The 12,955-nt window shown below is 40.4% G+C and overlaps 1 protein-coding gene across 2 annotated transcripts in view; it reads left to right on the top strand.

Moving 5' to 3' along the window:
* The window catches only part of samd12 (sterile alpha motif domain containing 12), a 129,586-nt gene that overhangs the window by 24,021 nt on the left and 92,610 nt on the right, over positions 1-12,955 (top strand). The window contains exons 2-3 of one of the 2 annotated variants that reach the window (XM_043688986.2): positions 8,666-8,773; positions 9,790-9,965. In XM_043688986.2, the coding sequence (XP_043544921.1) occupies positions 8,737-8,773; positions 9,790-9,965 (213 nt within the window). In that variant the 5' untranslated portion in view covers positions 8,666-8,736. The remainder of the gene's footprint in view (positions 1-8,665; positions 8,774-9,789; positions 9,966-12,955) is intronic. The other variant, XM_043688987.2, reaches the window with a different exon arrangement.

The raw sequence follows: 12,955 nt of genomic DNA, 5'->3' as shown, positions 1-12,955 counted from the left end.
AAACACTTTGTGTTCATTGACCCTATTGCGATAGATTGGAATCATTCAGCTTTACACTATGGTTGTCTGCCCCCAAGAATATTTCAAAACCTTTTAGGAGTCAAGCTCTAAATTTAGCCCAATAAAGCTGTGGGCAGCACTCTCTCTTTCTGCAACATGTAAGTCAGGATAAGGAACAGAAAAAAGTGTATCCATTAGCATCATTTTTTCATCACCTCTCTCCATTTCACTCGATCACAGCAACAAAAATCCAAACCTTGTGGTACGTGGCCATACTAAACCTTGTCCTAATCTGTCTGTCTGTGCAAACATGGAATTCTAATGTTTTCAGTAGGCTGCTGATTAGACACTGGTAGAATAATTTTCTGCATTACATTTGTTCGCCAAAAACCATTATACCGTGTTTGGTAGCAGACATTTTAAAAACAAAATAGTGCTTCACCTTATTTTTAGAGTAAAATTAGCAATAGGTGATCTTACACAATAAGCTGAATTTTATTTTATTTTTACTGACTGTATTAGGTGTGACATTTTATTGTATTTGAAGGTTGTGTTGAATGGGAAAACTTTTTTGTGTAGCAAAGAAAGAAATGTTATGAAATTAGTATTCCTGTGTGTACAATATTAATTTGTCACATTGGAGGTTAGGTAGACTTGAAAAGAAAGCCTTTTCTACTTTTGATCCATGAGTTGAGTGAATCGAACTGGCAATAGTGCAAGGTTTTCAAGGTGCTAGGCATGCTTTTTTTTTAAAGTGGTATCTGTTCAATTCCCCCAAGAAGATGCTATGATCAAGAAATCCCTGTAAAGGTGATCGTTAATGCCATGTATGTTACACTGTGCAGCATCTGTTTGTTTAATGGCATGTGGTACCTTACTCCTTGTTATTGTAAGAGTATGTTGTAGGCGCAGATTATTGAACTGGAGACATGAGCTCAAGTTCCACCAGTACAACTGGGAATTTTTAAATTCAGTAAGTTGGTAATATAGACCATGAATATTGCTGAAAAGTGAGACATGTCAAAACATTAGGATAAATGCATGCAAGTAAAATGCCTAACAATTACAATTTATAATACTGGGTAAATTCACCAACGCTGCTGAGACAGCACATTACAAGTCAGGAGACTAAATAAGTGCAGGCCTAGTCAGCAGCACCCACAATCCATGAAGTGAATAAAACAAATGGGGCTGACCATTATAATGCCTTAGCCAGTCAGAGTTGTTTTACCAAGTAAAGGGGAACCATAGGGTCTGCAAGCTCTTGGGTAATTCAAAGAAGATACAAGACGTGAACATATTCCTGTTGTTTTTGTTGGTACTTTGCAGTGACCACACAATTGATATTTTCCAATAAAAGAATGCTGGCATCAGCTGAATAAGACATTCTGCCCGAGAAACTACTGACCATCCGAAAGAACTGCCGATGCTGTAAATCAAAGACAAAAATAGAAATTACTGGAAAAGCTCAGCAGGTCTGGCAGCATACTTGGAGAGGAATCAGTGTAAATGTTTTGGGTCTAGCTTGAATTCTGAGGAAGGGTCACTGAACCTGAAACGTTAACTCTGATTTCTCTCCAAGTATGCTGCCAGACCTGCTGAGCTTTTCCTGCAATTTCTGTTATTGTCTCTTACCATTGGGTAATGTTGTATATGAATTTTGGTGCCAGTGTGTTGCTGGGTACAGAGGTTATTTTATCCCAGTGACTTGCTGGTCAAATCAAACAACATGCTCCATCAGTCCTTTGTTATAGGTAAAGACCATTCTAAACCAATATGTGCTTGCAAAACTCAAAGTAAAATGTCAAGTCTTAGATGTGTTTCTGTGATTGACCAATACTACTTGAACAACCCTGAGTGTGCTAATAACTACACAAACACCTATTTAAAATCATTGATCAAACTTGGAACATGACACCTTTACACTTGCCAGAAGCAATGTGAAGGGACCGTTTCTCTGCAAAGAAAAGAACTGTGTTAAAGTCTTTGCCTTTTGTGGAAAACCTAAAAGCATGGACAGCTTAATTCCTTGTTGCTTTGTCCATGGCAATGCTTTGGGTAATCAGAGTTGATTTGTCAACCAATCAGCATCTTTTTTTTTCTACTGGAGGATATATTGTTGTGATCATTTGAAATTTGGTGTTCTTGCATTTATTTTGCAACACCAAAAGCCTCAATTATTTATCTTTTTACAGCAAACTGTGACTTCAATTAATTATTAAGTTTTAAGCATCTATACTTCATTGTCATGAAGACCCCTCTGGTACAGTGCTGTTCAGTAGGAGAAGAAATCTGAAGCACAGCTTTTAATTGTCCATTTGAAATTACCTAGCTAGACCGTAAACTGTATCAAACTAACCAACAAGCTACAAGAATAATAAAACCGTACAAAAAACCCGAGATAAACTTCAGCTCCGGCCTGTTATAACAAAGATACTCCAACCTGATCCTATAAACTCCTCCCCTTTGCTATTATCCAAGGGACAACTTGGGCAAAAATAGGGAGAGCATGTCTCATTGTTTAGTCAAGCAAAACCCTGATATCGTCATAGTCACAGAATCATACCCTTTCTTAATGTTCCAGGCTTCACATTCCAGATTGGTGATGGTGTGCTCTCTTGCTGGTAGCACAGCCTACAAGTGGGGCCGCCGCAGCAGAATATCATTGAGAAAGAGTGCCCTCTGGGGTCTTGAACATTGACTCTGAAGTTTGTGAAGATCAGACACTGGAAAGGAAGTCTCCTGCTGATTACCATGTACCAGTCTCCTTAGTTGACATATGTGTACTGTTCATGTTTACTACCACTTGGAAGAAGCACTAAAAGTCACATAAATAGGATGTACTTTACATGCAAACTTTAATGGCCATCACCAAAATTAACTTGATAGCTGCCCCTGACTCATCTGAATAAGTCCTGAAGACACAAAGGAGTGTTAAGAAGCAAGAAGGTGAGGTGCATGGGGGTTAGGGAGTGGGGATGGAACTTTTATGCTCATCAAAAGGTGGCACGGTGGCTCAGTGGTTAGCACTGCTGCCTCACAGCACCAGGGTCCCAGGTTCAATTGCAGCCTTGGGCGGCTGTCTGTGTGGAGTTTGCACATTCTCCCCTTTCTGCGTTGGTTTGCTCCGGTTTTCTCCCACAGTCCAAAAATCTGCGGGTCAGGTGAATTGGCCATGCTACGTTGCCCATGGTGTTAGCTGCATTAGCCAGAGGGAAATGGGTCTGGGTGGGTTGCTGTTCGGAGGTTCGGAGTGGACTTGTTGGGCTGAACAGCCTGTTTCCACACTGTAGGGAATCTAATCAATTTACCTGTCACAGATTGATCTGTCCATGACAGTATTGGAAGGAGTGAACTCACAGTCCTTGCAGAAACAAATTTTGATATTCACACTGAGGATACTCTCCAGAGTATTGTGTGACACTACAGCAGCTCTAAAATAGGAATGAATCTAGTGTCTTGAACTACTCCTTGACATATCATCGACATTGCTGAATCTTCTAACATCAAGGTCTTGACGGGTAATTGCAGCGATTGAAGAAGATAGCTCACCACCTTTAGCAATAAGGGATGGGAACACATGCTGGTAAAACCAATGATGCTCATGATCTGTGAAAGAAAATAGGTGTGGAGTGAGAATAATCAGCCAGCATGTTCAGGCTGTTATCAGGAACGTTGGATGCTGAGGGTTTACCTTTATAGACGTTTATAAAATCTTGAGAGGCATGGACAAGGTAAATAGACAATGTCTTTTCCCTGAGTTGGGGGAATCCAGAACTAGAGGGCATAGATTTAGGGTGGGAGGGAAAAGATTTAAAAGGGACCTAAGGAGCAACCTTTTCACATAAAGTGTGGGGCATGTATGGAATGAGCTGCCAGAGGAAGTGGCAGAGGTTGGGACAACTGCAGCATTTAAAAGGCATCTGGATGGGTATATGAATAGGAAGGATTTAGAAGGATACAGGGCAAGTGCTGGCAAATCGGACTAGATTATTTTAGGATATCTGGTCGGCATGGATGAGTTGGATGGAAGGATCTGTTTCCATGCTGTACGTCTCTATGACTAAGAGACACCACTGATGAATGGCCTTTATCTGTGCAGCATGTCCCTATATACTTCAAACATGGTTTTGTGTAAAACAGTGTCGCCCATTAACTTACCACATGTAGATTTAGTGTGCTTCATTTCTAGAGCCTTTTAACTGTACTCATTTGATAACATATGACAATAAGGCAAATTCATTTTTAGAACCTTTACAATGTTGAGTTGTTTAACTTTGTTGTGGTTAGAACTATGGATCTGACTCACTGGACCACTATCATGCATGCCTAATGGAACCATGAGGCATTGACCACATTGCTGTTAGACTAGAGACCACTCTGAAAAACTGTGAAAGCAAGACAAGCCTGTAGAAAGACACTTGTCCTTTGGATGTTTTCTTTGGAATCTTGAGACAGAAATAGGAATTAAAGAACTAGAATTGCTAAAAATACATGCATTTTGCTGAAGCTTTTTGTCTTCCACTCAATAGGATATTTGCAATACGAGCACTTTTTATACTTTATAAGCAGAAACTGCTGGTTGGTTTACAAGTAGACTCTAATTGGTAGAGGTGTTGCCATGGAGAATCTGCCAGTTAGAAAATGACAAACTGAAAATTGGTTCTGTTTGTTTAAATTTAATCTGGGCAGGTTGGTCCTGATAGGCCAAGGCATTGCTCTGAAGAATAACCAGAGATGGTTATTGTTTGTTATTTTTTAAGTTGAACCAGCCACACTTTGCAGACAGAAAGAACATGTACACAATGTATAGGGCACTGTTTATTAATAAATGTAGCTGTAATACGCAAAAGCAGAGCGCACAGCAAATTTGACTGTTTATCTTAAATTGGTTATATACAAATATATAAATTGGTTATGAGTATAATTCTCATAACACAGGATTATTTAGTAAAAATATTCTCTAATCATGTAATCACATCTAATGTTTTCGAGTTTTGCAAACATTGGCTTGATGGGTACAGATGGTATCTGCTGTGAAAAGCTGAAGGGATGTGCTGGCCCATATGATCTGCCAGTCTTTGGTACATACAACCTATATATCTGAGATCACACAGCCACTGAAATTCATATGTCACATTACTCAATTTTTGGCTTGAGAGCTACATCCTATTAATGGTAAGCACGACTTCTGTTGCTCCAACGCTATAGCAGTGTGAAACAACTGAAGGCTTTAGTTTTCTTTAGTTGGTTTCACAAATAGTTGATGTACAGGTACAATAGACAGCACTTAACATTGTGTTGAAGTATGCAGTTTTGACAGGCTGAAGGGCGACAAGTATGTTCTGCCCTCATCTTTATAGATACTTTTGAAAGATGTATGTGAAAAGATTGGGCACATACTGCATCAAAGGAGAAGTTTGTAGAAGAATGAACCAAGGATCTTATGAATATCCAAATGCTATGTTTGGAATGGCTGAAGACCGAACATCATCAAGCTGAAATAGAGTAGAAATGAAAGAATAGGCAAGATGAATGCATGGCTTGAGAGATGGTGCAGGAGGGAGGGGTTCAGATTTGTGAGACATTGGGACTGGTTCTGGGGGAGGTGGTACTATTACAAATTGGATGGTCTATACCTGGGCCGGACTGGAATCAATGTCCTTGGGTGTGCTTTTGCTAATGCTGTTGGGGAGGGTTTAAACTAATATGGCAGGAGGATGGGAACCAATGAGGTGGTGAGTGGACAGTAAGGAGGTAGTAACTAAAGCCTGTAAGGAACTAGGTAATGAAGTCAGTGTGTCTAACGGGAAGAGTAGGCAGGGAGCAGATGATGAATGCAAAGGGACTGGTGATCTGAGGTGCATTTGTTTTAATGTGAGAAGTCTAGTAGGTAAGGCAGATGAGCTTAGGGCTTGGATTGTTACCTGGGTATATGATGTTATTGCTGAGAATTGGTTGAGGGAAGGGCATGACTGGGAACTAAATATCTCAGGATATCAATGCTTCAGGCAGATGGAGAGGGAAGTAAAAGGGTTGGAGGAGTTATATTACTGGTTAGAGAGGTTATCACAGCTGTGCTGAAGGAGGGCACTATGGAGGACTTGAGCAGTGAGGCAATATGGGCAGAGCACAGAAATAGGAATTTTTAGAATTCTCATGGACAAAGATGAGAGCAATCCTAAAGGACGAGTGCTAAATAGGGGGATGGCCAACTATAGCAAAACTTTGCAGAAGTTGGGGAATGTGGATTTGAAGGTAAATCTACATTTGATATGTGGGAGGCTTTTAAAGAGAGGTTGATTAGAATGCAGGACAGACATATCCCTGTGAAAATGAGGGATAGAAATAGTAAGATTTCTGGATGACAGGTGAAATTGTGAGACTAGTGAAGAGGAAAAAGGAAGCATACATAAGGTCTAGGCAACTGAAAACAGACAAAACTTTGGAAGAATGTTGGGAAAGTGGGATAAATCTGAAATGAGGAATTAAGAGGGCTAAAAGGGGTCATGAAATATCTTTAGCAAACAGAGTTAAGGAAAATCCTAAAGGATTTTATTCATATAATAAAGAGCAAGAAGGTAACTAGAGAAAGGGTTGGCCAACCAAGGACATAGGAGGAAAGATTTACGTGGAGTCAGAGAAAACGGGTGAGATTCTTAATGAGTACTTTGAGTCGGTATTCACTGAGGAGAGAGACATGATGGATGCTGGGGTTAGGGATAGATGTTGATTACTCTCGGTCAAGTCAGTATAAGGAGGGAGGAAGTATTGGGTGTTCCAAAAGGCATTAAGATGGACAAGTCCCCAGGTCCAAATGGGATTTATCACAGGTTACTGAGGGAAGTGAGAGAGGAATTAACTGGGGCATTAACAGATATTTTTGCAGCATCCTTGAAAATCGGAGAGGTCCCAGAGGACTAGAGAATTGCTAATGTTAGTCCTTTGTTTAAGAAGGATAGCAGGGATGTTACAGGTATTTATAGACCGGTGAGCCTGACGTCAATGGTGAGGATACTGAGGGATAGGATCTATTTATGTTTGGAAGAAGATAGGCTTATCTGTGATAGGCAACGTGGTTTTGTGCAGGGAAGTCTTACCAACTTAGTAGAATTCTTTTGAGGAAGTGATAAAGTTGAATAATGAAGGAAGAGCTGTAGATGTCATATACGTAGACTTCAGTAAGGCATTTGATAAAGTTCCCCATGGTAGACTGATGGAGAAAGTCAAGTTGCATGGGGTCCAAGGTCCAAGCTAGATGGATAGAGAACTGACTGGACAGCACGAGATAGAGAGTAGTAGTGGAAGGGAGTTTCTAAAAATGGAGACCTGTGACCAGTGGTGTTCCACACGGATCTATGCAAGGACCACTGTTGTTTGTGATATACATAAATGATCTGGAAGAAAGTATAGGTGGTTTGATTAGCAAGTTTGCAGATGACACTAAGATTGGTGGAGTAGCAGATAGTGAAGGGGACTGTCAAAGCCTGCAGCAGAATATAGATAGATTGGAGAGTTGGGCAGAGAAATGGCAGATGGAGTTCAATCCAGGCAAATGCGAGGTGAGGCATTTTGGAAGCTCCAATTCAAGAGCGAACTATTTAGGAAATGGAAAAGCCCTGGGGAAAATTGATGTCCATTGTACCCCGAAGGTAGCAACACAGATCAATAGAGTGGTCAAGAAGGCATAAGGCATGCTTTCCTTCATCGGATGGGATATTGAGTATAAGAGTTGGCAGGTCATTTTACAGTTGTATAGGACTTTGATTCGGCCACATTTGGAATACCGCATACAGTTCTGATTGCCATGTTACCAAAAGGATGTGGATGCTTTGGAGAGGGTTGAGAAGGTTCACCAGGATGTTGCCTGGTATGGAGGGTGCTAGCTATTAAGAGAGGTTGAATAGATTAGGATTATTTTCATTTGAAAAATGGAGGTTGAGGGGAGACCTGATTTGAGGTCTACAAAATCATGAGGTATAGATAGGGTGGACAGCAAGAAGCTTTTTCCCAGAGTTGGGGACTCAGTTCCTAGGGGTCATGAGTTCAAGGTGAGAGGGGAAGAGTTTAAGGGAGATTGCGTGGAATGTTTTTTATGCAGAGGGTAGTGAGTGCTTGGAACATGTTGCCAGTGGAGGTGGTAGAGATGGGCATTATAGTGACATTTAAGATGTATCTAGACAGATACGTGAATGGGCAGGGAACAGAGGGATACAGACCCTTAGAAAATAGGCGACAAGTTTAGAATGAAGATCTGGATTGACGCAGGCTTGGAGGGCTGAATGGTCTGTTCCTGTGCTATAATGCTTTTTGTTCTATGAGGGTCAGAATGCAGAAATCAATACATAGACATTTGTTTTCCATCCCTCGAATCTCCTTGTATATCCATTCTAATAAAAGAGAGTGAGTTTCTATATTTTACTCTTGAAGAAATTTTTCTTGGAGTACACTATCGGAACACTTCAGTTGGAAGATTATCCCCAGTCTCTGAGATGATACGAGGAGACTAAACTTTGCAGAATGGTTGGATTGCAAAACAATTTATAAGGTGCTCCCCTAACTCTGGCAGTAAATGTATTAATCTTGATTCTTGATGGCTAAAAATTGTAAACCTGTTGCAGTTCCATTTTATAACTATTAGATGTGTTTGTATCATTGTGCTCAGGTTACCTTATATTCCATAAGTTTGGCGAACATTGAACTCCTACAGGGCAACATTGCTCTGACGCATGCTTGATGACACAATTAACATTATTCACTCAGATGAAGCACTGTAAGTGTTTTAAAATGCTTTTCTTAGTTTTGTAAGTCACACATCCAGCACTTTGCAATCTTGAATTTCTATAAACGTAGGTATCTCCTAGCAATGCCACTAGTTGTGGAAGGTTACTTGCAGCATGGTAAAAGTAAAGTCTTTTCAGAAGAAAGGGCTGCTCTCTCATTAGAGAGATGACTACTGGTGGTTTCACCTGAGGTGAGGGGAGAAGTTGAGAAGGAGAATCCTTCATGGTAACCTCAGCCGGTACAAGAATTGAACCTACAGTGTTGGTATCACACTGCATCACATTGCAGCCATCCAACCAACCAAACTAATCGGTCCCAGCATTATCGAGGAACAAAGATAAGGAAAAGAGAATTAAACTGACCAAAGTTACACAGATCCCCTTTTAAGGTTCCATTTGTATCTGCTATAGAAACCAATAGCTGCCTGTGAATGCCATAGTTTTAAAAAAACTTATTCTTTTATAGCACCTTTCCTGACTGTGGGGCTTCCCAAAGTGTAGCCCTTGAAGTGTAGTCACTGTTGTAATGTAAGAATTGCAGTAGCCAAATTTCACAGTGAGCTCTCAGAAATTGGAAATTAATGATAATAATTTGTTTTGTGATGGTTGAGGATATCGGGATAATTCTGCATAATGTTACTTCAAAGAGGAGCAGGCATCATTTATACCCACAGGAGAATGAATTGTTGAACCCACAACCTTTGAACTCAGTGGAAAATGTGCTACTAATTGAGTTTCAACTGATAAGACAGCCTGCTTTAATCAGACTTAGAACTCCTTATCCACTCAGGTTAGTAGGTGGATTCAGACTGGTTGGTGCTTTTTGAATCTATGTTCTGAAAAATTCAACTTGTTAGCACCCATATCCAATTGGGGTATAAATTCATGCAAGCAAAAACATGTACAGGTTTCCCAGAATAGGAACTTGATGATACAGTTTGTGTTTCAGCTGATAATAGCAAAGTTTAAATGCTTACTTATGTTTTATTAATCTTCAATTTTACAGCTATCCATTGTAATCTTAACCAGAATGGTGTGGATCATGCTGTTTGCACTGAAGATGTGAGTTTGCAGGTACTTGGAGATCCAGAAGTATTGAATTCAAACGATGAAAAGGCTTTAAGGATAGAATCAAATGATAGTCCAAAGAGTCTTCACGTGGCAGAAACTGAATCAGTGAAGGTAAGTGTAGCTGCAATTAGATGTTTAACTCAATTGCTCCTTCCCTTAAAAAAAATCCAATAAATCTTAATTGATACATTTGAAACTGTATTGTCTTGTCTGTGTAAGTCGGCCAAAATTGCTTTTTAAAATAATTTTATTTTGCTACATGTCAATAAGGCTAAGAATAGGAAGATAGTAAAGTTAAATACGTGGCAAAAGCGCTGGTGTAGGACGTTGATGTGGTGTATAGATCTTTGGGATGTTTGCCAGGGCAGATGGGACCTGTACAAGGAAGACTGGTTGCACCTAAACTGGAGGGGAACTAATATCCTGGTAGGGAGGTTTGCCAGTGTCACTCGGGAAGGTTTAAAGTAGAATGGTGGAGAGGAAGCAGAGCGGAGGTCAGCAAGTGAAATTGTTAGTTTTTTTTCCGAGGTTTCACACACAAGATGCAATTTGCACACACCAACTTCTGCAAACAGTTAAAGTTTATAAAGCCTCTACAAACTAGGTGACCCCCTTTGACCCTATTCACAGATGTGTGAAGTCAAGTCCAAAGAAGACCTGAACAAAAGAAACATTTCCCCTTTGTTCCGGTCACTTTTCCCCGCCCCAACCCTTGCATAACCATATGTTACCCCATGTACAATGGTAGGATGAGGTTATCCTCAGAGATATTGTAAATGTAAATGCCCTAATCCTGGGAACCGTTATGCAAATGATTTCCTGACTCAGTGATTCCCCAAGACGATGTAGATATAATATGCCCTAGCTTCGGGGGATGATCACGCAAACAAATTTGATTGGCCAGGGGATGGCTATGAAAGCATTTCTGATTAGAAGGGACTGAATGAGAGTTTTAATTTGATAGTAGCAGTAGAATAGTAGTAAATGGCTGCCAATGAAGTAAGGATTACAATGGATAGTCATCCACATTCCTGCATGCGAGACAGAATGTCGCCCCCCCCCCACTTCCAGAAAGTTCAGCTTCTTGAAGAAAGACAGTACAGTTTAACCCTTTAACATTACATTAATGTCCAGAGAGAGAGTACAATTTAATCTTTTAACATTACAAAATGACCAAGGAAGAGTTAAACACTATGGCCAGTAAAACAAGAGGAAAAACAGATAGACGGGGAGGTTACTGAAGAGACTGGACCTGGCAGTCTCAGATGTATTTACTTTAATGCAAAGTGTATGACAGTTAAGGCAGATGGACTTCAAGCTTGGATTAGTACATATAACCATGATGTTGAAACTATAACAGAGACTTGACTGAGAGATGGACAAGACTGGCTGCTTAAGGTTCTGGGGTTTTGATGTTTCAGGTGATAGAGAGGAATGTGAAAGAGTTGGGGGAGTTGTATTACTAATTAGAAAGAATATCGGTGATACTGAGGGAGGACACTGCCAGAGGGCTTTTCCATTGAGGCCATGTTGGTAGAGCTGAGGAATTCAAAAGGTGCAATCACTTTGGGGTTGTATTACAGGCTTCCCAATAGCCAAAGGGTGATGGAGGAGTAGATGCACAGATTATGAAAAAAATTAAAAACAAAAACAAGGTTGTTATAGTGGGTGATTTTTAGCTTTTCCTATATTGACTGCGACTGTCTTAGTGCCTGAGGCTTGGACTGAGGCAATTTGTTAGATCTGTTTCTTGAAGCAATATGTAAATACTCCTTCGAGGGAAGAGGCTGTACTAGACCTATACTGGGGAATGAGCCGAGCCCAGCGACTGACGTTTTAGTGGAGGAGCACTTCGGGAACACTGGCCATAAGTTTTAAGTTACTTATGGATAAGGCCAACAGTAGTCCTTGGGTGAAAGTGCTAAACTGGGGGAATGCTATCTACGACAATATTGGGCAGGAATTCAGAAATGTGTATTGAGGGGGCTGCTGGAGGGTAAATCGATATCTGTCATGTGGGAATCTTTTAAAAGCCAATTGATTAGAGTTCCGAACCGGCATGTTTTTGAGAAAATGAAGGATAAAGCTGGCAAGATTCGGGAATCTTAATAACAAGAGAAATTGATAAAAGAAAAAGGAGGCATACATAAGGTTAGGTAAAATGAAGACAAACAGAGCCCTCGAAGAATACAAAGAAAGCAGGAAAGAACTTAAGGAGTTAGCAGGGCTAATAGGGGCCATGAAATGTTCTTGATAAACAGCATTAGGGAAAATCCTAAGGTATTTTACATGTATATAAGGAACAAGAAGGTAGCCAAGGAAAGGATAGGTCCACTCAAGGCCAAAGGAGGGAATTTATGCATGGAGCCGGGGGAAGTGGATGATGTCCTTAAAGAATAGTTTGCATCAGAGTTCACAAAGGAGGAGGACATGGTGGGTAATGAGTCTGGGGGGGTGGAGTGGTGGTATGCTGATATTCTAGAGTGCATTGATATAAAAAAAAGAAGTGTTAGGTGTTTTGAAGTGTATTAAGGTAGAAAGTCCCGAGGACCTGATGGGGTCTATCTCATACTGAAAGAGGTGAGGGAGGAACATGCTGGAGTCTTGTTCAAAATCTTTGTATCCTCTCTTGTCCGAGCAGAGATCCCAGAGGAAGGAAAACAACTAATGCTGTTCCTTTGTTTAAAAAGGGATAATCCAGGAAATTATATGCCTCTGAACTTTGATTTCCCTACCACTGATGCATTCAAGAAGATTCTTAGGAACAGGAGTTACTCACATTTGGAAAAATACAGACTTATTAACAATAAACAGCTTGACTTTGTGTGGGGGAAGTTGTGTCTGTCAAATTCGATTCAAGTTTTATGAGGAAGTGACAAAGATGATTGATGAGGGCAAGAGTGTAGATGTAATCTATATGAACTTTAGCAAGGTCTCTCATGATCAGCTCTATAAGAAGGTGAAGTCACATGGGATCTACAAAGGGCTGGCAGGATGGATAGAGAACAGGCTTGATCATAGAAGACAGGGTGGAATGCTGTTTTTCTAATTGGAGATCTGTGACCAGTGGTGTTCTTCAGGGATCGTTGCTGGGACCCCTG

This window comes from Chiloscyllium plagiosum, unplaced genomic scaffold (genome assembly GCF_037043375.1).
Source record: "Chiloscyllium plagiosum isolate Xiang-an unplaced genomic scaffold, Cpla_swu_hap1 HiC_scaffold_4, whole genome shotgun sequence".
Classification (NCBI taxonomy): Eukaryota; Metazoa; Chordata; class Chondrichthyes; order Orectolobiformes; family Hemiscylliidae; genus Chiloscyllium; species Chiloscyllium plagiosum.
Note: the sequence above shows the minus strand (reverse complement) of the source record. Positions and strands in the feature narration are given on the sequence as shown.